This window comes from Chiloscyllium punctatum, chromosome 44, assembly GCF_047496795.1.
Source record: "Chiloscyllium punctatum isolate Juve2018m chromosome 44, sChiPun1.3, whole genome shotgun sequence".
In the NCBI taxonomy this organism is placed as follows: domain Eukaryota; kingdom Metazoa; phylum Chordata; class Chondrichthyes; order Orectolobiformes; family Hemiscylliidae; genus Chiloscyllium; species Chiloscyllium punctatum.
Genome location: NC_092782.1, coordinates 49773786 through 49800338, shown reverse-complemented (window position 1 = coordinate 49800338; position 26553 = coordinate 49773786). Strand labels below are relative to the sequence as shown.

Here is a 26553-nt window from a genome sequence, read left to right as displayed (position 1 = left end):
AAACAAAACTTGCTAATGCAACTCAGCAGATGTGCCATCATTTGTGTGAAGAAAGCAGAGTTAGCTTTTTAAATCTGGTGACTCTTCATCAGAACTGCAGCAACATGAGCCACTTAAAATCCCTGTGTGATTTGCCTCTTTTTAACTTGCATGGAAATCTGTCAATTATACTGCTTATCTACTTTTCTTTCAATTTCCCCATAACTGTCAAATACACTACTTCTTGAATGGAGAAAGGAAAATGACCTTCCTTCTGAAATTTGCCAGTTCTGTTCCGAAGTGCCTATCAGAAAGCGTGCTTGAGTAGGCCTGATGAATACTTTGAACATCTGTGCTCCCTTAACTTTCCCTAATGGTAGTGGTAGTTTTGTATGTTAAGTTTAAAACCTGATTTCAAATACTGGCATTTCTGGAAAATATTAAGTTTCAATCTAAAATAACTTCACTAGACATTCTTTGTAATAACTCAAGCAGAGGAGTGAAAAGCTGAGTTGCAATGAAAATATTCACGTGCATGAAGTGTTTTGGTGTGATTATCGTGACTGTAGCCGATTGCAAATCAATGAGTTCTGTGGTGACATCCTGAATAAGAGAGCCAACAACACTATCTTGCAGGATGTTGAAGGAACACTTAATGGTAAGGTCTGGGGAATGTTGCTGAACAAAGAGACCTTGGAAGGCAGGTTCATAGTTCCTTGAAAGGAAAGTTGCTGGGAGATAGGATAGTGAAGAAGGTGTTTGGTATGCTTTCCTTTGTTGGCCAGAGTAGTGAGTATAGGAGTTGGGAGGTCATGTTGTAGCTGTACAGGACATTGGTTAGGCCAGTTCTGGAATATTTTGTGCTATTCTGGTCTCCTTCCTAACAGAGTGTTGTGAAACTTGAAAGGTTTCAGAAAAGATTTGCAAGGTTGTTGCCAGGTTTGGAGGATTTGACCTATAGGGAGAGTCATGTCTGAGGGGTGACCTTGCAGAGGTTTATAAAATCATGGGGGGAATGGATATCATAAATGGATAAGGTCTTTTCCCTGGGTTGGGGGAGTCCAGAACTAGGGGGTATAGGTTTAGAGTGAGAGGGGAAAGATATAAAAGGGGACTTGATGGGCAACATTTTCAGAGGGTGTTGCGTGTATGGAATGAGCTACCAGATCAAATGGTGGAGGCTGGTACAGTTAGAGCTTGTAAAAAGCATCTGGATATCTGCATGTGTATATGCGTAGGAAAGGTTGAGAGGGATATGGGTCAAGTGCTGGCAAATGGGACTACATTAAGTTGGGTAACTGGTCAGCATGGATGAGTTGTTTTGAAGGATCTGTGTTTGTGCTGTACATTTCTCTGTTCTATGACTCTGCATCTAACATGAACACCTGACATGTTTTGGTAAAAACAATGACTGCAGATGCTGGAAACCAGATTCTGGATTAGTGGTGCTGGAAGAGCACAGCAGTTCAGGCAGCATCCAAGTAGCTTCGAAATCAACGTTACTTGGATGCTGCCTGAACTGCTGTGCTCTTCCAGCACCACTAATCCAGAACTTGACACATTTTGTCAGCTTTAGAATCTTTGAAATGTGTGTTTCAGTTCTTAGATGTGGGAGCAGAATTCTGTCTCTGTGATTCAAAATCAATAATGAGTGAGCAGAGGTGGCTGCAAATCTATCTCTCCATGCAGGTTTCTGACCGCTGAGATTACAGAAGATGTTGGATGGTCCAATTTTCGATCTTGAGCATATACGTTCTTGGCAGAATCAATCAGCTGTTGCAAGGAATTATTTTGGATCCTGTCACCAAGACTGCATGCTTTGTTATTTTACATTATCGAGTTATCAACCGTTGGTGATTTGAAGATCTTTTTCTGGGTAGCCACGTGAACTAACTCCTGAACAAAGTCAACACAACTCAGTCTGGACATTCTGTTTTCTTGGTGATGCTTGCTACAAAGTTAAAAGTGTTCATTTTCAAAAGAAGCAAATCTAAAATCAAAACTTTGAACACAAATGAAAATTTAGGGGATTTGAGCATAAATTTGATTCAATGAAGCAAGATAAGTTCTTGTTTGCTCACAGTTGCATTTTCTTACTTTTCCTCCCACTAAGCTGGTCAGTATCTTGTCTCACTTTTCCATTTGGTGCAATTGAAAGATTGCTTGACGTTTTGTGTATGCAGCCATTTCCAGTATGTCTTTTGTTTAAAAAAATTGACGTTGAACACCAGTTCATGAAGACCAGTGGTCAACTGAAAATAATTTATTGAGAGTTTTATGAGCAAATGAGCTGCAAACGTTGGATAATATGTTGATGTGGTTTTGATATAGAACTATGTACTTGTCAGTTTTAAAAAATCTGGCTGTTTGTATACAGAATTGGCTGGTCCATAGAAAACAGAGGGTGGTGGTAAATGGCAGGTATTCAGCCTGGAACTTGGTGACCAGTGGTGTTCCGCAGGGATAGGCTATGGCACCTCTGCTAGTTGTGATTTTTTATAAATGACTTGGATGAGGAAGTGGAAGGGTGGGTAAGTAAGTTTGCTGATGACACGAAAGATGGTGGAGTGGTGGATCGTCGATATTGTTGACAGAATGCAGAACTGGGCTGATAAATGGCAGATGGAGTTCAACCTGGGAAAGTGTGAAGTGTTTCACTTTGAAAGGTGGAATTTGAATGAAGAATACAGGATTAAAGGCAGGATTCTTGGCAGTGTGGAGGAACCAAGATATTGGAATCCATGTCCATAGATCCCTCCAAAGTTGCCACCCAAGTTGATAGAGTTGCTCAGAAAGCATGTGGTGTGTTGGTTTTCATTAGCAGGAAGATTGCGTTTAAGAGCCATAAGGTTATGCTGCAGCTCTATAGAGCTCTGGATGGACCACACTTGGAATATTGTGTTCGGGTCTCGTCACATCATTCTTTAGAAGAATGTCGAAACTTTAGAGGGTGTGCAGAGGACATTTACCAGGGTACTACTTGGAATGGAGGGCATGTCTTATGAATAAAACTTGAGGGAGCCAGGACTTTTCTCATTGGAGTGAAGAAGGATGAGAGGTTACTTGACAGAAGTGTACAGGATGATGAGAGGCATAGATAAGGTGAACAGCCAGAGACTTTTTCTCATGGCGGAAAGGTCAATCGCAAGGGGGGGGCACAATTTTAAGGTGATTGGGGGAAGGTTTAGAGGAGATGTCAGAGATAGGATCTTTTACACAGAGTGGTGGGTGCGTGGAATGTATTACCAGCAGTGGTGGAGTCAAATACATTAAGGACATGTCAGCTACGACTGGATAGGGACATGGACAATAGTACAATGAAGGGTAGTCGGTCAGTCTGATCTTAGAGTACGATAAAAGTTCAGCACAACATCAAGGGCTGAAGGGCCAGTACAGTGGGATGTAAGTTTGCTTGCTGAGCTACAAGGTTCGTTTTCAGACATTTCGTCACCATACTAATATACAAAATGTCTGAAAATGAACCTTCCAGCTCAGCAAACAAACTTAATCCAGAATCTCAGCCTGAGTCAGAAATCTTCTTAAAACTTGCTAAGCTCTGTACTGTGCTGTACTGTTCAATGTTTTATTTATCAAGTTTATACCATAGTACTAGTACCTGTTTGTAGAAACAATGTAGTAACAGGGCCCTGTGTCCAGTGATAGTTGTGAACAGACAGGAAATCATTTTTGCTTTCAGTTTTAGCCTTGTATCTTTTAACAGAGAACATAGACCAATACAGCGCAGTACAGGCCCTTCAGCCCTTGATGTTGCGCCGACCAAAGCCTACCTCACCTACACTAGCCCAATAACCTCCATATGCTTGTCCAATGCCCGCTTAAATGACCCTAAAGAGGGAGAGTCCACCACTGCTACTGGCATGGCATTCCATGAACTCACAACCCGCTGAGTAAAAAGTCTACCCCTAACATCTGTCCTTTACCTACCACCCCTTAATTTAAAGCTGTGTCCCCTAGTAACAGCTGACTCCATACGCGGAAAAAGGTTCTCACTGTCAACCCTATCTAAACCCCGAATCATCTTGTACACCTCTATCAAATCTCCCCTAAACCTTCTTTTCTCCAATGAGAAAAGTCCCAAGTGCCTCAGCCTTTCCTCATACGATCTTCCGACCATACCAGGCAACCTCCTGGTAAACCTCTTCTGCACCTGTTCCAATGCCTCCACATCCTTCCTGTAGTATGGCGACCAAAACTGCACACAATACTCCAGATGAGGCCGCATCAGAGTCTTATACAACTGCAACCTGACCTCAGGACTCCGGAACTCAATTCCTTTACTAATAAAGCCCAGTACACCATATGCCTTCTTCACAGCACTATTTACCTGGGTGGCAACTTTCAAAGATAATTTTACTTTTGGCAGTAAAATTCCACATATGTTTAATTTCGGGCATACTAATGATTTGAGCTTGTCACACTTCAATATGTATTTATGTTGTGATAAATGATCAGATTAGAATTGTTGAATCACTTGAATTAGCATGATTGAATAGATACAACACAACAGGGGACCATTTGGTCTTCATTACCTGTAATAGCATCCTAGAGCTGTACAGCGCGGAAACAGACCTTTTGGTCCAACTTGTCCATGCCTACCAGATACCTAAATAAAGCTACTTCCATTTGCCAACACGTGGCCCATATCCCTCTAAACCCTTTCTATTCATGTAACCATCGAGATGCCTTTTAAATGTTGCAATTTTATCAGCCTCCACCACTTCCTCTGGTAGCTCATTCTATACATGCATGAGAATGTTGCCCCTTAGGTCCCTTTTTAAATCATTCCCCTCTGACTTTACCAATTAGTTGTACCCCCTGCTTCTTTGTTCCATGGAGCAGTATTTTCTGTCTTTGTAATATTTACAAATATCTATTCTGTGTATGCTTTTAATTTTTAAAGTTGTGTGAACCCTCTATTTTCTTGTATAGCTAATTTGGCGCATCAAACATAAATCCACTCCTGCATGGATTTGCTGTGAAAATCTGAATGATATTGACCTGCGTCACCACAGTACGGTACACAATCCTTTTCTGAAATCCTTTGGGCCAGTCGTTTTTCGGATTTTGGAATAAATGACACTTTCACAGTGAAATTTTAAAAAAAAATCTTAACGACAGACACATGTGTGAATAATATAGGCACTGAGACACAATTGACTACTGCCAATGCTGGACCATGTCGCCATGTCACATCTGAGTGATGTGGTTCAAGTGGGTGTGGAATTGAGTCACTTGTTCGCACGCCAAAATGGCACTCCGCACTCTGAAATCTGAAATTTTTTTTCACAGCTCTTCAGATTTCAGAATTTTGGATCAAGGATTATGTACCTGCATTTTGATTGTGACTTCTTAAGGCTGTAATATTGCCCTGTCAGCCACAGCTTGATGTTGACTCTACATTGATGATTTTGATTTTACGGTTAAAGAGACAAACAGATAACGCATTGGTGCTTTTCATGTATTAACTATACTGTTGAAATCTGTAGTTTGTCGAAGTTAGAACAGATTTCCCTTAGTATTTCAAATATATTCTGTTGCTAGAACAGTGAGCAGAAATGTTAACACTTTATTGGCCCTTCAGAAATGCTGCCTAACCTGTTGACTATTACCATGATTATCTAATTTATCTGAGCTTCCAAAATTTTCTTGTGTTTGACATTTTGTTGATTTGATACTAAGCTGTGACCATTTGTGGCCTAATATTGACAGGGATGTGTTTGTTTTTGCACAGCTTACTTGGCAAAGATGCATCTTCTGTTCCTATTATTGATGTTAACTTGGGATCTACTTCCCGGAAATTTATGGATAACTCTCAGTACAACAATTCAATAAGCACTGCTGGTGAGTCCTTGATCTCTTTTGCAAATTCATGATGGCTGCAGTTGAAGTTTTGCTTGTTTGGTAAAGAAAAGGTGATCTCCCTAAAGCCGTACAGTCTTGGAATGTCCTCTTCAGCTGTCTGTAGGAACGTCCCATTTTGCAGTTTGAGTAAATCGTGTGAATGGGCAAAAGAGTACATGAAATGGTTTCCTGTTTCCACTCAGTGCATGAGGAAGTCATTTTAGCTTGAGCTGAGATTAGTAAATTGGTTCCCCTTTTCTCCAACGTCTCTCGATTGTTTGCAACAAAGATTCAACTTCTTTTTAGCTGGAAGCAAAACCTTCCTCTAGTTTTATCATGATGTTAACAATATAACTGTTGTCAACCAGTAACCAATTGCAAGATATGAGTTAAAGGAAGAGTAATTTTTTTTTTGAATCTGCAAATGCCAAGGAAAAATAATAAAGTAGTAACATCATACATGTGTCAACATCAAGTTGGTACCAGTCCAAAAAGAAGATAAAAGAACAAAATCGAGAGTCCTTTGCTTGGGTTGGGGACTGCCAGTGTTGGTTACCAAGAGTAGTATGGCATCATCACTGGCACATCTGGTTAAGCCATAGTGGACATAGTAGCAAGGTTGGGTCTGTGTAGCAGGTTTTAAGATAACTAACATGCGAGAAAAAAAAGTACTTAACCTTAACCTTATCCTCATGAATCTGCTTGCTGAATGCAGGTGTTTATGATGTATTATTAGGAATGACTATGGCACAGTCCTTTTGGGGATGAAGTTCAATTTTCATCTGAGGTCATGATTGTTGGATTCTATGTAGAGTTTACCAATGTGGAAACAAGCTCTTTGGCCCAACAAGTCCACACTGACCCTCCAAGGAGTAACCCACCCAGACCCACTCCCCTACCCTATTGTCCTCTATTTCCCACTGCCTAATGCACCTAACCTACACATCCCTGAACACTGTGGGCAATTTAGCATGGCCATTTCACCTAACCTGCACATGTTTGGATTGTGGGAGGAAACCAGAGCAGCTGTAGGAAGCCCACACAGACATGGGAAGCATGTGCAAACTCCACACAGACTCTCCCATGGCTGGAATCAAACCCGGGTCCCTGGCGCTGTGAGACAGTAGTGCTGCCCCAGTTAGTAGTTTTTTTGATCATCAGCAGTCGTGCATGTTAGTTATCTTTAAAGTTCACTGCTGTACAGTTAGCATTTTCACACTATACTTTTCTTGAGAGACAGTGAGTAAACCTCTCCTTGGTTCAGTTCTACATTTGCAGTTCCAATCTTTTCTCTACTGCCATTGGAGCATTCTTTTTGAACTAATAGCTGGCTTATATATTGTATCTGCTGAAATTGATGTCTTTTTGGGTTTGTGATTTGAAGGTGATGTTTTATTTCCAACATATGGAGTTTTTCAAAATGGTTTAAATCAAATGGATGAGGACCTTTGGGAAGGGTACTTTGAGTAGCTGGTTTTGTTTCCTTTGTGTGATAACATGTGATAATCAGTTTTTGAGTTTGATTTTCATTGAGGGAAAAAAAGAACACAAACAGGTGAGTTTTGTTCCTTCCAGTGAAGGTAGTTGTTTTTCTTAAAATAACATCATGGATGGTGATGGTGTTAATGCTGTCCTGGTAATTGAGAAACCCAAGAAATTGTGGAAGGAACTGAATTTGAGTCCCATCATGGCAGATTGTCGAATCTGAATTGGAGATCTGGAATTAGAAGGAATCTTTGGTCTTGAGATCCATTTGGTTTGTGAATCTCCTCAGTGAGGATCTTAGGTGGTTGAGCCTAATGTGTTGAGACACACAAAAGTGCTTTGGCGTAACTGCACTCTGAAAGAATCAAAGCCTAAAAAAGGAACTGAACCTGATGGATCATGTAGCATTGACCTAAGTATCAGAATTGATACCGGCAAACACTGCCATGATGGTCTTGCAAAATCCTCCTTTTTTTTATTAATGGCTGGAGGCTGAAGTAAGATTAAAACAGAGGTGCCCAGGGAGTCCTCAACATGAACTATGGGCATAGTAAGTTTTATGGTATCGGATCAACCATGGCTAAGGAACCTTCAGCTGTTGACCACGTAATCCCAATCCTCTTGGATGAACCAGTGCTACTCGATCTTCATCTGCCTTTGGAAGAAACACTTATGCAGCAGAATGCATTTGGGTTGGGGATTGCAGTGTTGGTTTTGAAATGTAGCTTGGCATCATCACTGGCACATGTAGCTAGTTAAGCTGTAGTGGACATAGTGGCAAGATTGCATCTGTACAGAAGGTGTTAAGATAACTAATATGATGGGAAGGATATCCTTAAACTTATCTTCATGAATCTGCCTGCTGAAAATGCAATTGTCTGTGATATATTATTAGGAGGGACTGTGGCACAGTTGTTATGGGGATGAAGATCATTATTCACAGAGACCATATTATCAATCATTTCACCAAATGGGCTAAGTTTTGAACAGGTCTCTCAACTCTGTATTCAGCATTCTTGATGTTACAGGCCATCATTGGCAGCACAATTATAGTCTAAAACAATCTGCAACCTCTTAGCCTGATACAAGCCCCACTTTATCATTTACAATCGAGCCAGAAGATCAATCCTGGTTCAAGAAGAGTGCATGAGGGCATGTCAAGTGCAGTGCCAGGTATACCTAAAATGAGGTGTCTACTTTGTGAAGCAACAAGATGGGACAGCTTGCATGCCAAACAACATTAGCAGCAAGTAATATCAGGAATAAACAATTCTTCAACCATGGGATCAGATCTGAGTCCTGCAGTCCTGCCACATCTGGTCATGAATAGTGGGAGATAATTAAACAATTCACTTGAGGTGGAATGTCAACAAATAAACCCATCCTCAATGATGAGGGAGCCTAGCACTTCATTGCACAAAGTGAGGTTGAAGCATTTTAAACAATCTTCAACCAGAAGAGTCAAGTGGGTGATCCAATCTCAGCAGATTGAGATCATCACAGATGCCATGATTTGGAGATGCCGGTGTTGGGCTGGGGTGTACAAAGTTAAAAATCACACAATACCAGGTTATAGTCCAACAGGTTTATTTGGAAGCGCACTAGCTTTCGGACCGACGCTCCTTCATCAGGTGGTAGACTGATGAAGGAGCATCGCTCCGAAAGCTAGTGCGCTTCCAATTAAACCTGTTGTACTATAACCTGGTGTTGTGATTTTTAACTCACCATAGATGCCAGTCTTCAACAAATTTAATTAATTTCATGTGATAGCAAGAAGGCACTGGATACTGCGAAGGCTGTGGGTCTTGTCAACATTCTGTCACGAGTACTGAAGACCTGTGCTTTAGAATGTAATGTACACCTTGCCTAGCTGTTTTGGTACAGTTCCAACTCTTGCATGAGAGAGAGAAAGAAATCTACACTGCTGTTTGACACAGCAGTGAATCTGCACAGTTACTTGGCCTTGTGTTTGAGTTCAAGTATTTCTGGACATCTGAATATATCTAAGAAAAGCTAACGAACAGCGCAATTTACAGTTGATCTTTTGGAGCAATATTTGTGGGAGAATTCATAGCACAGAAGCCGATAAGTGCATGGTTTGTTGTCATTGTTTTAATAGTGAATAGACTGGGTTCTTTTTGGTCATATGTTTTATTGAGATCTGTCTCTTAATTAAAAATTAAAACATACAAAACACAGATACTAAGTTAGCTTGGAGCAGGGTTTTATTTGTGGAGCAGTAAGACTGCTGCTTTCTGGGTCTGTAGATTGTTCAAGTGCAAACATGGCCTTTAGGAGAGTGAATCCTATTAAATCCAATCCAATGGATTGGTTGGAGCAGCAGTTAGAGGGAATGAGGAACTTGCAGAAGGTCGGGGGTGTGATGGATTGCAGTTCTAGGAAGGGAGAAAAGCTGCAGCTACAGTCAGGTAGATGGGTTAACTACAGGAAAAGTAGGAGAGGGAAGAAGGTAGTGTCGCAGTCTCCTATGGCTGTCCCCTTCTCAAACAAATCTGCTGTTTTGGAAAATGTAGAGGGTGATGGGACTCGGTGGGGGGGGGGGGTGGAATAGTACAAACCGCCAAGTTTCTGGTATCGAGACTGGCTGTAATGTAATGAGGACTATGTTGGGGTTTCAAGTGATTGATTGTGATAGGAAATTCTCTAGTCAGAGACACAGAAGTTTCTGCGGCCAACAGTGGCAAATCAGATTGGTGTGTGGTCTCCTTAGTGCCAGGATCAAGGATATCGGAGTGCAGAATATTCTCAAAAGGGAGTAGTACCAGCAAGAGGCCATTGTACACATTGGAATATATGACATAGAAAGGAAAAAGATGAGATTCTAAAGGGAGTATATAGGAAGTTCGGCAGAAATTTTAAAAGGAGGTCCTCTAGGGTAGTAATAGCCAGATTACTCTTGAGTGTTATGAGCTAGTGTGGGAAGGAATTGAAGGATAAAGCAGATGAATGTGTGGCTTAGGACCTGGTACAGGAGATGAGGGTTGACGTTTTGGGATAATTTGGAATCTCTTCTGGGGTAGAAGTGACCTGTACAGGAAGGACACATTGCAACAGCCAAGTTGGAAGGGGACTAATACACTGGCAGGGAGTTTTTGTTGAGCTGCTTGGGAGGATGTAAACTTGTAAGGTGGGGGACTGGGACTCTGTGGTAGTGAGCAGAGATCATTCTAAGACCGGCACAGTTGGGAAAAGAAGCAAGTCAAACAGTCAGGGCAAGCAGGAACAAAACAGAGTACGAGTTAAATTAAACTGAAATTATTTCAATGCATGAGGGCTAACTGGGAAGGCAGATGAACTCCGGGCATGGTAAGCAACATGAGAGTGGGATATCATAGCAATTAGAGACACAAAATATGGAGGCATGGGATTGAGGGTAGGGATTCAGCAGAAATGTTTGGAGCTTCCAAGCCAGGAGAATGCGTATACAAGTCTTCAAGTTAGTGGAACTGAGTAAATTTAGGCAACGGAACTGTGAAAGGTTCTTGCAAGAAGATTTGGAAAGGAATCATTTGAGAACAACTTTCTCCGCTGTCAAAGATAAATCAACTGGAAGTTGAGTATCTGCAAGGGTAGTGTTGGCAAGTAGGTAGAAATTTTGTTCGGATGTTTGTATAAAGATCTTTCCAACTGTCCTTTTTTTTTATATATAGCTTTATCTATCTTGTGCAATAAATAAATGTTCTCTCATTTATATAACATATGTTGCTCTGTGAATATTTGTGATCAACCTTTGTTTATGAATGCAAAGATTCATGTATGAAGTAGTTTTCACTTTAGGGTCTGACCTGTTCACTGCTCTAATCAAGAGGATCATAACACTTGGGTTAAATGTTTTAGCTTTGACTGTCTTTGATATAACTTGCGCAAGATTTATGCCGGGAAAACTGAATGGATCAGGTGATTCTTGTGGCTATTTTAAGTCTCTGTTTTGGTCTCCCTTTATAACCATTGGTTACCCTGGATTTTTATAGATTGTAAGTGTTATAAAGGGAGACCAAAACATTGAAGTACATTTTTGACACTTTGTTTTCATCTTGTTATGCATTTGCTGAGAATGGGCTGGGAAGCACAATGTAAGAGTGTACTCTGTTTTTAAAAAATACTTTTAGAAAGGAGCTTGGTAAATTCATGAACAGTGTACGGAATAGCTACATTGAATGCATCGTTCTGTCACCATGTCACAGAACAGACTGAAGGTGTACCAGAAAGGAGTTGTCAGATGTCAACAATTTGGGTTGTTGCTGTATTGTATTAATCAACCCAAGTAGGTAAATATTCCATGTAACCATGAACAGTTCTAAGAATTAATTCAATTTGGAACCTCTCCAAAGTGACATTTGTGCACAGTTGAGTTATCCTGTTTCTCCTGTGTATCAAGGGTCAAGTTAGATATCTGTATTCACTTTATTCTGCATGTAAAAACATAAGATTAGGAAGTACACATTGTACTTGGATAGATTTTCTTGGATTATTATAGTTTACAACTGTATAAACATATGAAAATGTATTACTGTAACACTTTTGTTTTTCTGCTGTATTAGCTGGGTTTCAGTTGGTGCAAAATTGTGATATTCAGAATCCATGGTTTTATGATATGATTTCTTGGAAAGGTATTAATTGACTAGATTGGAAACCTCTTTCTAGATAAAATATTATTGTTATATTATATAATATTAGTCAAATATAACTTCCGACAAGGTTGTTTCTTGATTTTGTACAATTTCAACCTTTTTCAAGTTGTTGGTATTGGACCAAACATAAACTCAGGGCACGTTTTGCTGAATATCTCAGCTGGGCCCGCAGTGGCCCCTCTGACCTCCCCACTCACCGCCCATTTTAATTCCTCTTCCCACTCCCTTTCTGACATGACCATCCTTGGCCTCCTCTATTGCCACAGCGAATCAGACCGCAACTTGGAGAAATAAGACCCCATCTTCCACTTGGATAGCCGACAGACTGGAGAACTCAACATTGAGTTCTCAGAGTTCAAATTACCTCCCCATCCCCGATTCTCTTCCCAGCCCCTCCCCTCTTCTTTCCATTCCGCTGATCAACCCTTCCTTCCATTGATGGGTCGTATCCTCTACCTGTGCTCACCTACCACACCTCTCCCCACCCAAACCGCTCCCTGAACTCTCACACCCCCCCCCCCCCCCCCCCAACCCCCCCTTTTCTGCAGCATCCTGCCACTTGCTCCCAGCCTTAAAAAAAAGGTTACGCACAAAACATCAACTTCTCCACCTCCTGATGCTGCTTGGCTTGCTGTGTTCTCCCAGCCTCTTGCTTGTCTACCTGGTACTGGAACTGAGCAGATCTCCCTGCAGCTTTGTCAGCCCTCTACTGATGCTCGTGATGATAGCTGGGAATATCTTTTGGTTTGCATTTGACATCTTTTTTAAAGTGTTTGTTTCTTAGGAAAACGACAAATCATTCTGGCATGTTCAACCTTGCATGTGTTTGTTTGCATTTTTGGACAGTAAATATTCTTTTTGGCTCTGCATCTATTTAGTTTTTATTACATCTTTTTGTGTGGCGCATTGGGATTTTTGCTGACATAAATGGTATTGCACAAATGCAACTTCTTGTGTTTTATCTGAAGAGATCCCAGATGTTCTTTCAGGCAACATGACCATTTCAGTCAGTGACCTTTGCAGCAGGACTTTGAACATTTTTTTAAGCAATGAAAGCAACAATTGTGTTACGCTTGTGTGTTCTGTGAAGTTTGCCAGAGTTTTAATTTGTTTGATTTTCCTAGAATTAGTTTTATTCTTCAAATGGTCTTGCAAGCCATTTTTGCTATATTTTGTTGGATGTAAATGGAAACTTTTTTTTTGAGAGTTTGGTGCAGCATTAGGCGTCGTATCCTTGTAGCTCTGAGTCCACCAATTTGCTTAATGTCTGAGATGGCTCCAGGACCAAAATGTATTCCATTTCTGTGATTGGAAGACACAATGGTCAATCAAACTCTGTGTGAGCACTGTACTTGTTCTCTTTGAATATTGAGATATCCAAATGTACAGCACTGTAACAATTTTATTCTGTTTTACAAGCTACTTTATTTCTATAGTACACAACCATTTGGCCCATATCCCTCTCAACTCTTCCTATTCATGTACCAATTCAGGTGTCTCTTAAACGTTGTACTTGTACCTGCCTCCACCACTTCCTCTGGCAGTTTGTCCGTACATACTACCCTATGCATGAAAATGTTGCCCCTTGGGTCTTTTTTAAAACTTTCCCCTCTGACTTTTAAACCTATGCCATCTCATTTGGACTCCCCCACAACAGGAAAAAGACCTTGGCTATTGACCCTATCCATGATTTTGTAAACTTCGATAAGGTCATCTCTCATGCTCTGATGCTCTCTGAAAACAAACCCAGCCTATTCAGCTTCTCCCTATAATGCAAACCTCCAGTCCCAGCAACATCGTTGTGAATCTTTTCTGCACCCTCTCAAGTTTAACAATTTCCTCAAGGAAATACACACCTGCACCCCAGGTCTCTTTGTTCAGCAACACTCTACAGAGCTCTACCATTAAATGTTTAAATCCTGCCCTGGTTTGCAAACCAAAATGCAGCACCTCACATTTATCTAAATTAAACTTTGTCTTCCAGTCCTTGGCTTGTTGGCCCATTGATCAAGGTTGTTTTGTACGCCGAGATAAGCTTCACTTGCCATGACAACAACTATTTTGGTGTCATCTGCAAATTTAACCATACCTCCTATGTTGATGTTAAATTCAGTTTTGAGACAGCCCAGGGAATCCCTTATGGACTCAGACCTGTAAGCCTCTCACAGTTCATCCCGGAGATCATACTCTTTGGGCGTCTGGAATAAAAACCTCTTACAGTTTAGTTTAATTTTAGTTATCCCCTTTATTTACCAATTGCATCACTATTACAACATAACACTGATACCAATAAGCTGAACTAGCTAGGTTCTAATAACCTCTGAGAGTAGGAGTGCCCCAGCAGGCTACTCTGATTTACTGATACAAAGTGGGTTCCTTTTATACAAAAGTTTACCAAAGCATTGCATGTTCTTAATTCGACAGATAACAGTGAAAGACAATAATTCGTCAGGAAGAGAAGTTAATTGACAGGTCTGTGTACGCTTGACTAATCACTCCTACATGTCCTTAACCATTCATCAGGTGAGAAAAAGATACCCAGCCAGGTTAAGTGCCTGTTAGCGAGAAGATAAACTCCTGTCATAAAGAGGTATCAGTCTGAATTAATTGGAGAGTTCGTAAGGTAACCTTGCACAGCTGACAAATCAGATACAATTGCTTTACACAATGGCTTCTTAGAAAAGAGGACAAACTTTTGACCATAAAATGGCTTCCCGACACATTGTGCCAGAATCTCTTCAATGTTGAGCCTAGATTAATTTCTAAGCTAGGAGCAGACTCCTGCTTTTGAAGCACTCTATCGTTCTGTACCTGAGGCTGAGATGTTAACCTAAGGTTGCATTTAAACTGATTCATTAGTCTTCAAATAAAGCATCCTTTTTTTTCAGGGTTGTGATTCAAATTCAAATAAGTCATAAGATCTGATTAGATAGAATTGACAGTGGGGCAGTCTGTCAGGTCTGTAGAGTGGTCTGCAAGAACAGCAATTAAGTGAAATCTTCATCAATATTACGTTTTACACAATTTGTGTTTAATAACTGGTAATGGCTACTCAATATTATAACATCGCAAAAATACAATTAAATTCTATCCATTGCAGGTAAGCGCTAAGAGTTAATTTTCTACAGGCTTCAGCAGCCTCTGCACTAAAATGGTCTCTCCCCCTCTCGTGTCCTTTTGAACTCCAGTCAGGGATTGTAATAGCAAAGATGTTTTTTCAGTCTGTTTCTGCCAAGCTTGCAAGGGGTAATAAGAATCCATTATAATTAACAGTACCTGACCGTCAATTTCAAGGTTTTTGACAGTACCAAGTTTTGTTTTGGGGTCAGAATCAAACATTCAATCATTTCACAAGGGAACAGCAGTGAATGTTATCACTTGGTGTACGGTTTACTCAGATTCACTGCTGTTAAGGCAAATGTTCTTATTTGTCTTCGAGCATCCTGTTATCACTTGGTGAGCATAGATGTTTTTTTCTTCTGCATACCTTGGGTTCCTCCCTTTTTTCTGAGTCTCCCTGACTGTGTCTATTTTTTTAGTGTGCAACAAATGTGTTCGATAATTCAATATTACATTTCAGTCTAAATGTTTAAGGGCAAGTTTTTAAGGCTATAAACTTTCTCATTCCCTCCTTTTGTCATTTTATGACAACGACATAGCTTCTGTAAGTATAATTAGTCCATTTAGTCGATTTGTATTCTCGATAAGTCAAGTGTCTCCTCTGGCGAACCATCGTCCGGTGGAGCAGAGTTTGAAAGATATTGGATTTCAGCATGGAAGTTCAGGCATGGCGGTACAGGAGTAGACGAGCCGATTAATCAGATTCCTCTTTGGCTTAGGTGAAAAGCAATATACAGTCCATTTCACGCATAAGCGGACGACAATGTATATTTCTAGGATGAGACCAAGGATTATCAGTATATCCACAAGATCCAGCCGCACAGCGACCATAGCCAGCAAGTAAAACTCCATCCACATGAATTGGATGATGGTGGGGCAGGTATCTTCTCTGTATCTTGACCCATTTAATTGATAACATCTGTGATGACCAACATGTCTTTTGAGAAATCATGGATGTCGGTGCAACATTGCAGGCCAATGTTTGAACAAGTGCCTTCTTCTTTAGTGAGGAGGAAATCTAGCTCTAGCTGATTTTGAAGCATCATCATCCAGGTCTCCTGTAACTCTTTGTTCACCAGTTTCAAAGTGTGGGCAGTTCAGTTGACAAGTTTGTTGATATCATATGCAATGTAAATGACGAAAAGCAGTGCAGCCAGCACTGATCTTTGTGTCATAGGTCTCCAGTCCAATAAGCAACTCTCCACCATCACTTTCTGTCTCCGACGTTCAAAGCAATATTGCATACAATTGCCTCACACCCCCCCCGGATCCCATGTGATCTAACCTGACTAACCCACCTACCATGTGGAACCTCGTCGAATGCTTTGACATCCATGTTGACATCATTCACGACTCTGCCTTCATCAATTTTCTTTGCCACCTCGTCAAAAAAAAACTTCAGTCAAGGTAGTGAAGCATGATTTCCTATGCACAAAACCATGCTGTCTGTACCTAATTTGTCCTTGCCTTTCCAACTGCATGTAAATCCTGTCCCTCAAAATCCCCTCCAGACAACTTAGCCACCACTGACGTAAAGCATACCAGTCTGTAGTTCCCTGGCTTTTCTTTACAGCCTTTGTTAAATAATGACACCACATTAGCTACCCTCAGCCTTTTGGCACCTCACCTGTAGCTATGGATAAGACAAATATCTCAGCGAGGGGCCTGTCCAAATTCTGGGAAACACCTGATCAGGCTGCTGGGACTTATCTACCTTTTGTACATTTTGAAACTCCAGCACCTCTTGTGTAATATGAACACTTTTTTCAAGATGTCACTATTTATTTCTCCAAGTTCCTTAATATTCATTTCCTTTGCTACAGCAAAATAATTGTTTGGTATCTCGTCCATCTCGTGTCGCTCCACACATAGAGTTTACGCTGATCTTTAAGGGGCCCTATTGTCTTTCTTGTTGTTCTTCTTTTGTTCTTAGAAAATCTTCTTGGATTCTTTGTGACTCGATTTGGCAAAGCAATCTTCTTTCCCCTTTTTGTCCTCCTGATTATTCACTTAAGTATGCTCCTACTGTCCTTACAGTCTTACTGGGATTGTCCTTACTTGATATATGCTTCCTACCTTTTCTTGACGAAAATCTCAATTTCTCTAGTCATCCAGCCTTCCCTACACCTAGCAACCTTGCTTTTAATCCTAACCGGAACATACTCTCTAAACTCTCATCTCATTCTTCAAAGCCTCCCACTTCTCAACTCTCCGTTTACTTGTGAATAGCCTCCTTCAAACAGCTTTTGCAAGTTCCAATCTAATACCATCAAAATTGGCTTTATTCCAGTTTAGAAATTTAACTTTTCGATCATAGCTATCCTTTTCTGATGCTGTTTGAAAACTAGTAGAATTATATTCACTTTCCCAATGTGCTCCCCTACTGACACCTCCATCACTTACCCAGCCTTATTTCTCAACAGAAGGTCAAGAATTGCTCGTTCTTCAGCCAGCACATCCACGTTGTATCGGAAAATTTTCTTGGACAAACTTAACACATTTCTCTCTATCCAAGTCTTTAACATGATAGTAATCCCAGTGTATGTTTGCTAAGTTAAAATCCCCTACCATTGTCGTCATGTTTTTTTTTTGTTTTGCAGCTATTTGAGATCTCCCTGCATATTTGCTTCTTAATTTCCTGCTGACTATTGGGGAGCCTCAAATACAATCCCAACAAGGTGATCATCCCTTACTTACTTGTCTCTTGCACCCATATAATTTCATTGGACAATCTCCGAGGAATATTCTCATTAAGTAGAGTTGTAATGTTATCTGTAACAAACAACTCCAACTCCAATGCCCCTCCTCTCTTGCCCCCCCCCCCGCCCCCCATCCTTTCTATACCATCTCCATCCTGGAATATTAAGATGCCAGTCCTGTCCATCCTTGAGCCATGTTTCTATCATAGCTATGGTATCCCAGTCTGATGTTCCCGACCATGCCCTGGGTTCATCCGCCTTACCTATCAGGCCTCTTGCATTGTAATAAATGAAGTTTTAATTTTTCAGTCTGATCTCATTCTCTGCCAAGCTCTTATCTGTCTTTTGAAATTTTGATTTGCTCCCCTTTAGCTTTTTTTTTCCAGCCTCAGCCTTTACTCTTTGCTCACTGTTGCTCTGCATCCCCCCCCTCCTCCCCCCACCCCCAACAATTTACCTCCACCTTTACTAGTTTAAAGGCTCTTGAGTAGCACCAGGAAATTTCCCAGCAAGGATATTTATCCCCTTCCAATTCAGGTGGAAGCCATCCCTTCCTTTTCAGGTTATTTCTACCCCCTGAAGAGATGCCCTCAGCCACTCACTCATCTAGTCGATTCCTTCTATTCCTACTCGTAAGAGTATGTGGCACCAGTTTTTGTCCAGATATTACTACTCTCTAGGATCTACTTTTCTGACCTCCTGCCTCGTTGCCTATTTTTTTTTTTTCTGCAGAACCTCATCCCTTTCTCTCCTTCCAGTGCCAATGACCCCCTGCTAGTCACTCTCCCCGTACAAATTTTCTGCACTCTCCGTGACGTCTTTGACTCTGGCACCTGGGAGGTAATGCACCATTCTGATGTCTTGCTGATGGCTGCAGAAGAGTCTGTCTGAGCCCCACACTAGATCATCCCCTGTAACTAACAATCGCTTGGAACCTGGAATAGCCCTTGTTGCAGGAGATCTGGTCACTGTACCAGAAACTTTGCGATCAATGCTATACTACCCTGCAAGCCCCCTCAACCCCTCGTAAATACGATTCAAAACCATGTACCTCTTTGAGATTGGCATAACCACAACAAACTCCTGCACGACTTGGTCACCTCTCCTATCATTTCTAGTGGCCAGCCATCTACCTGACCGTATCTGCAGTGTCTCTGCCTTCCGAAAACGTATCCACCCCCTTACTCTTGTAAACACGTCATTGCTCCTAACTGCCACCTGGAGTACTGTAAGCAGTTTTGTTCCCCTTATTTAAGAAATATTGTTATTTTATTGGAGGCAATCCAGAGAAAGTCAACAAAGATATGATTCCTTGTATGGAGGGATTGCCTTTTCAGCCAAGTCGAAACTGTTTGGAGAGTTGGGACTCTACTCACTGGAGTTTAGAAGAATGAGAGGTGAACAGATTGAAAAATACAGGATTATTAAGGCATGTGACAGGATGAATGCTGAAGAGGTGTTTCCCTCCTGGGGGAGTCTTGGACCAGATGCTTGATTTGGTGAGGGAATCGCGGGTTATGCACAAGGGTGGAAAATTGGACATGAAGAATGGCAGATTACCCATTCCTATTGAATCGCGAATCTGGTTCAAGGAGCTGAATGGGCTGCATCTGTTCCTATTTCTCATGATCTTAAACTGATAAAATACTAAAGACAAATCAGTAATAATGCAGGAAAGTTGCTGCTGATGTTTTCAGAATACAGGAAACTGAGTAGACCACTTAAGATTGTGGGGAGTTTTTTTTTGTTTCATCCAGAGAATGGTGAGTGCATGGAATCCTTTGTCACAGAATATGGTTGAGGCCAAAACATTGTTTTCAAGAAAGATGTAATTATTAGTTCTGAGAGCTGGAAGGAATCCAAGGGTATGGGAGAATACCAATCAAGGTCACTGAGTGGGATGATCAATTGAGATAAAATGGAATGGCAGAGCAGACTTGAGGTCTGAAAGGCCTACTCCTACTCTTTATTTTGCTGACTGTATTCTGTATTCATAATTGCTAATGCCCTGTTCACACTTCATCTGGACACACCTTTTGTCTTTTTTCTCTACTACCACTCCCTTTGATTTCGAAATGTGAAGCCTTCTGTCAGTAAACCTGTCATGCCCTTCACCCAAGCATTCCCTTTGTTCACCATCCCCCATGCCCATGTTAACTTGACTTACCCAGTTTCTATCTCCACAGACGTGGCTACATTTAGAATCTACAGCAGAGAAAGAGTCCATTGAGTCAAGTTGACTTGAGTGAGTGTACATGGATCAAACTATTCACGGCCAAAAATTTCAGAAATTGACTTTTTCTTGACATAAAATGTATGGTATCTATTTTAAATTTGAGATCATTACAATGTGGGTCATTTGATTGGTGAATAGCTCAATCTGTATTGTTGTTTTGACATGATCAGATCCACTTTTTAAAATTGCTATCTTACAGTCTATTGCTGTTAATCACAAACTGTAAGTATACTACTTGTATCTTGTAATATACGATTTTAACAATTGGCCCTCAGCTAATTTAATAAACATGGACACTGCAGAGTGTTACAACAAATGAAGTGATTGTTGTTTGAAGGGTGTAACGAGGTGCAACCAATTAGTGAACTATATTGTTATTTTAAAACGATAGCATGTTATTGCATGTGACAATGTTTTCTAATTTGTTAAAGCAATTACTCTCAATTGCATATTTAAAATGTTTTGTTACTTGAGTAGTTCAGTAATTATGACTGGAAAAGTTCTCAGGAAAAAAGAGATGTTAACTACTCTCTACAAAATCAGAAAAGAAAAAAATAATTTTTTGCAAACTTCTGTTCCTCCCAATGAACTGCCAGTTGAATTGCACTGCATGTTTTGGAGAAAGATAGATGCTGGTTTTTGCTGGTATTGTGCAACAATGTGTCTCAAACCTAAGTTAACTGTGATTAAAAATAAAATCAGAAATTGCGGGCTACATTTAGCATCTGTGGAGAAGAAGCAGCATTAAGGTTGAGTTGTGACTTTCTTCAGAATTGGACTTAACTTTTCACTGCTTTCTCTCCACAAATGCTGCCTAACCTAGTGAGTTCTTCTCACAAGTTCTGCTTTTTTTTTCCTCCAATTTCTGGAATCCAAAATTCTTTGTTTAATTATACTTATGATTCAAACTCTGTTTGGACTGAAGAGATGCAATTTGCCATTGAACATGGCAAAATTTAATGTCTGGAAGATACAGTATTTGTTAGTAAAACAAAAATGATATGGCACTGAGGTAGTGTGATAACATCAACACAATTTTTGTTTTTGTAAAAGTTCTTTTGTTAATATTTGTGGTTGATTGTGCCAGATTTATTGTCCATTCTTAGGTACCCTTGAAGGTGATGTTGAGCTGCATTCTTGAATCACTGTGGTCCATTTGCTGTAGATAGGCCATGGGGAAGGGAGTTGCAGGACTTTCACTCACTGACACTGGAGTCAGAATGGTTTGCACTTTGGGGGGGGATCTTGTAAATGGTGGAGTACCCATTTATCTGCTGCCCTTCACCTCCAGATGGTAGTGGATGTTGGTTTGGAAGGTGTTGTGTAAGGAGAATTAAGCGATAAATTTGTGTAGTCCATGTTGTAAGTAGTACAGATTGCTGCTGCTACTAAGCATCAGTATTAAAGGTAGTAGGTGCTTGTGGATGTGGTGCCAAGGAAGGGGGCTGCTTTGTCCTGGCTGGTATGAAGCTTCTTGAGTGTTGTTGGAACTACACTCATCCAGCTAAGCCTGGAGTGTCTCATTATGCTCCAGACATGTGCCTAGTAGATGATAAGCAAGCATTGGTGAGTTAGGGGGTGCGGTACTCGCTGCAGGAATCACAGTCTCTGACTTGCTGTTGTAGTCAGTGGTCAGAATACATGTATAGCTACTTTGTTCAAGTTCTGGTCAATGGTAACTCCCAGGATGTTGACACTGTGGAATGTTTATAGACGACTGGGCATTGTATGAAGCCAGCATTCCTAAAAGCTTTGCATGATTCATGTCTACCCAGATAGTTTGAATCAAAATATTAGTGGAGGATCTTTTCACCTCACAACTGAAGGTTTTTTTTTGCTGTCACATTTGAAATTCTCCATTCCATGACTGCTTACGCCAAATCACCACCTACCTGATATATTAATTTTGTTTCTCTTCACAGACCTGCCTGATTACTTAACATTCTGTTTTTGATTGCATACTGTTTTGAGTTCGTACAGTATAGTACAAGTCAGCAGTTTATTTGGTGGGTTCCAAATACCAGTACCCACTGTCAAGGTTTTTAATCTGCCACAAAGCTCCTCCCATCAAGGGAAGACAAATGAGCATTGCATAAATTAATTAAAATATCTTAATTAATTAATTAAGATCTTAATTAATTAAGATAGGAATAACCTATCTTGAGCCCTCATTGGAACAAGATGCAAATTATTCAATAGAAATATAAAATAAAACGTTCTACAGCGTGACAATAAAATGGATTAAAATTGCAGGCCACTGCTTCAGATAAGAGTGACTTCAGTTTTCCATTACTTTTGTGTAATCTGTCAGGTCTTGGTCAGCATTGACATATCTTTCAGTTAATAACACTCTAAGTGATTTATGTCTATTGATTAAATGTCAAGACTTGGCAGGATCAGTCTATATTATGGTAGATCTCTGTCATGGAAAAATAAACACAAACTCTAGATAGAATTTAGACCTGTATTCTTTTGTACTGAGCTCAGAAAAAGTGACATGTTACTCCTTTGTAATGTATTCCAGTGCCACTGAGAAACTAAATCTATTGGTTTTTACTGACTGCCTCAAATTGATACTGTCAGTCCAATGGAGGGTAAAATGTGATGGTAACTCTTTTCATTATAACGCATCTGACATGACCAGATTGATCAGAATAGGAGACTGCGAATAGTGCAGTATGTTTCTATGTAATATTTCAGGCCTTCAATATCGGTCGCATGAAACAGCAGGATTGCCTTTTACATTCAGGAAGCTGAGCATTATTTTTTCCTTAGTTATTAATGGGATGTGAGGGAAATTGTTAGCCAGCATCTGTGTCCATATTCTTTGCACAGATTGTTGTGAGCTCCCTCGATGAATTACTGCAGTCCATGTGGGACAGGTACATCCACACTGCAGTTAGCTAGGCGGTTTTCGATATTTGACCCATAACAATTGTTCCATGTTGGGATTGTGTAGGGCTTATTGGGGAACCTGCCAAAGGTGATTTTTCCTGTGGATTTACTGTCTTTGTCCTGCTGTGGTGAGGATTGTGAATTTTGAAAGGTGCTGTCTCAACGGTCTTGATGAGTTGCTGCAGCACATTTCATACGTGAGATAGTGCTACAGTGGAGGTGCAACAGCATCTAACATTCTTTTAAATTGAAGGACATGAATTGCCAAGAAACGAATAACTTCTTTCTTAGTCTTTTAATCAGAGCCCACACAAACTTTGGAACTTTTCACAAAAGTGTAGCCGTGTCTAACTAAGCTACTTGGAAATAGTTTCAAATTAACAGCCAAAGAAGATGGTGTAATAATGTTGACATCTCAACTTGTTCCACTTAAATTGTGGAGAAGTTAACTGGTACTTAGATCCAAGTATTGAAATGGAGAGATGTATGACCTATGTCTAAAATTGAATAAATATTATTTTGATATAGAAGCAATACTGGAAGTCTTCTCTCTCTACTGGCTGGTTGGACAGAAATACTGAAGTAGGTGATGAACAAATGAGCATTTTTAAATGATCGGGTGCTGCAGCTGCCTTTCAAGCATTGCCTGGTCTGTCACTTAAATGGCCCAGAAAAAGTTTTTTGGTGTATATTTCACCAGAGCACTGTTGTAATAGTGAAAACTTACCGATGAGGTATCTTTCATGACAGCATTTCAGTTTATTTACTTTCTTAATCCAAGAGTTGAAGCTATTGTTATTTCGATCAGCCATTTTTTCACATCCCCAAATGGCCTCAGAAGGTGATGGCAAGATGCCTCATGGAAATGCAGGATGCTATGAGTGTAGGGACATCCACAGTACTATTGGGGAGGGATTTTGAATGAGCAACAATGGAAAAAGGTCAGGATGGTGTGTGTGGGTTGATGGGGAACTTGCAGGTGGTGACATTCCCACACACCTGATGGCCTTATCCTTCTCGGTGGCAGAGGTCATGAGTTTGGAAAGTGCTGGCAAAGCAGATTTGGTGAGTTACCTGCTCAGGTTTCCGTTGAATGGTTTTACATGGGAGAATTCTAGTTGGCTGTCAGAAAACTGAAACAGGTTTTAGCTGTTGGAAATTTGCCTGAAGGTATGTCCATGATTCTTTTAGTTGCAAAGGATTCAGGGCATGTAGTCACTTCATGAACTTTACTTTGATTGCAAGGATAATCTTGACTTCTAAGAGTCAGTTTATAATAAGTCAAGGCTAGGGAAATACCATTAACATAAAACTGGTGTTTTACCTATTGCATTTAATTCCCAGCTTTGTTAAATGGTTACATTCAGAGATGTTAGAATACCTCCTGGCATTTTACAATGGATGCAAAATATTTGACTGCAGTTAGCCTTTATCAAAAGAAATGTGCTTCCGCAACATCTTGTGTACTGTCTTCAATTATTCAATGTGTACATCCCCACTGCTTATAGTAACATTATCGACTGGATGCTGTTAATCTGTTTTAGGCAGAACAACATTCTGGAGGTTTGTGGGGTGGAAGGTGTGGTGCTGGAAAAGCATAGCCAGTCAAGCAGCATCGGAGGAGCAGGAAAATTGAAGTTTCGGGCAAAAGCTCTTCCTCAGGAATGAGGCTGAGAGCATTGGGGGTGGAGAGATCAATGGGAAGAGGTGGGGCTGGGGGGAAGGCAGCTGAGAGTGCAGTAGGTGGATGGAAGTCTAAGTAATAGGTCAGAGGGAGGGTGGAGTGGAGAGGTGGGAAGGAAGATGTACAGGTGAGACAGGTCATGAGGGCAGTGCTGATCTGCAAGGTTCAGAACTGGGACAAGGTGTGGGGAGGGAAAATGAGGAAACTGGTGAAATCCACATTGATGCTATGGGGTTGGAAGGTCCCAAGGCAGAAGATGAGGCATTCTTCCTCCAGGCATCAGGTGGTAAGGGAGTGGTGATAGAGGAGACCCAGGACCTGTATGTCCTCGGCAGAGTGGCAGGGGGAGTTGAAGTGTTCGGCCACAGAGCAGTAGAATTGGTTGGTGTGGGTGTCCCAGAGATGTTCTTAGGGCGCTGACTAGCAGAGTGCTTCAATCTCCCTCATGTAGAGGAGACTGCATTGGAGCAATGGATATAATAAATGATATGTGGAACGTTCATGGATGTGGAGGGCTCCTTTGGGGCCTTTAACAGAGGTGAGGTGGCAGGGGAAGGTGCTTGGAGGGAGGAGGTTGGGATGGTGCACGGACACAACTAGCTCGTCATGGAGGGAACAGTCTTTGTGGAAAGCGGATAGGGGTGGGGAGGGAAATATATCTCTGGTGGTGGGGTCCGTTTGTAGGTGGTGGAAATGGCAGAGGATGATGCCATGTATTTGGAGGTTGGTGGGGTGGAAGGTGAGGACTGGGGTGGGGGTTCTGTCCTTGTTGCAGTTGGAGGGGTGGGGTTTGAGGGTTGAGGTGTGGGAAGTGGATGATTTGCACTGGAGGGCATCATCAACCATGTGGATTGGGAAATAGCAGTCTTGAGAGATGATATGTTCTGTGGTGGAGTTGGTCCCCCTACCAGTACCCTTCCACTGGCACTCGAATTCATTTGGTTGAACTGGTCCTCACCCTCAACAATTTCTCCTCCGAATCCTCCCACTTCGTGCAGACAAAAAGGGTAGCCATTGGCCCTAGCAATGCCTGTCTTTTTGCCAGCTGCATGGAACAGTCTTATCTTCTGCAGTTGCACTGGCGCCACTCAGCACCTTTTCTTTTCTGACATTGATGACTGCATCGGTGTCATCTCATGCTCCCACAAGGAGGTTGAACAGTTAATCAACTTCAGCAACACATTCTACCCCGACCTTAAGTTCACCTGGACCTTCTCTGACACCTCTCTCCCCTTCCTAGACCTCTCCATCTCCCATCAATGGTGACTGACTCAACACTGACATTTTCTACGCACCCACTGATTCCCACAGGTACCTGGATTACAGGTCGTCTCAACTTGCCTTCTGCGAAAATGCTATCCCTTATTCCCAATGTCTCTTCCTCCACCGCATCTTCTCCCAGGAGGACCAGTTCCACCACAGATCACACCAGGTGGCCTCCTTCTTTTAAAGACTGCAATTTCCCCTCCCACGTGGTTGATGATGCCCTCTAGTACGTCATCCACTTCCTGCACCTCTACCCTCTAACCCCATGCCCCCAACCACAACAAGTGCAGAACCCCCCCTACCCGCTCCTGACCTTCAACCCCACCAACCTCCAAATACATTGCATCATCCTCCGCCATTTGCACCACCTACAAACGGACCCCACCATCAGTGATATGTTTCCCTCCCCACCCCTTGCACTTTTTGTAAAGTGCAATACTGGAAGTGGTCTAACTAGAGCCTTAGAAACTAGAGCCTTTTGAAATACATCCCTGCTTTTGTATTCTAGTCCTTTCAAAATAAGTACTAACATTGAATTTGCTGTTGTAACTACTGACTCAACCTGCAAGTTTACCCGGAGAGAATCCTGGACAAGAACTCCAAAGTCTCTTTGCACGTCAGACTTGTGAATTTCCTTCCAATTAAGAAAATACTTCATGCTTCTATTGTTGCTAT

General features: G+C 41.2%; 1 protein-coding gene across 1 annotated transcript in view; it reads left to right on the top strand.

The window, feature by feature from the left end:
* exoc4 (exocyst complex component 4) overlaps positions 1 to 26553 on the top strand; it is a 567281-nt gene that overhangs the window by 50225 nt on the left and 490503 nt on the right. The window contains exon 4 of the mRNA XM_072562911.1: positions 5732 to 5841. Within this exon, the coding sequence (XP_072419012.1) occupies positions 5732 to 5841 (110 nt within the window). The remainder of the gene's footprint in view (positions 1 to 5731; positions 5842 to 26553) is intronic.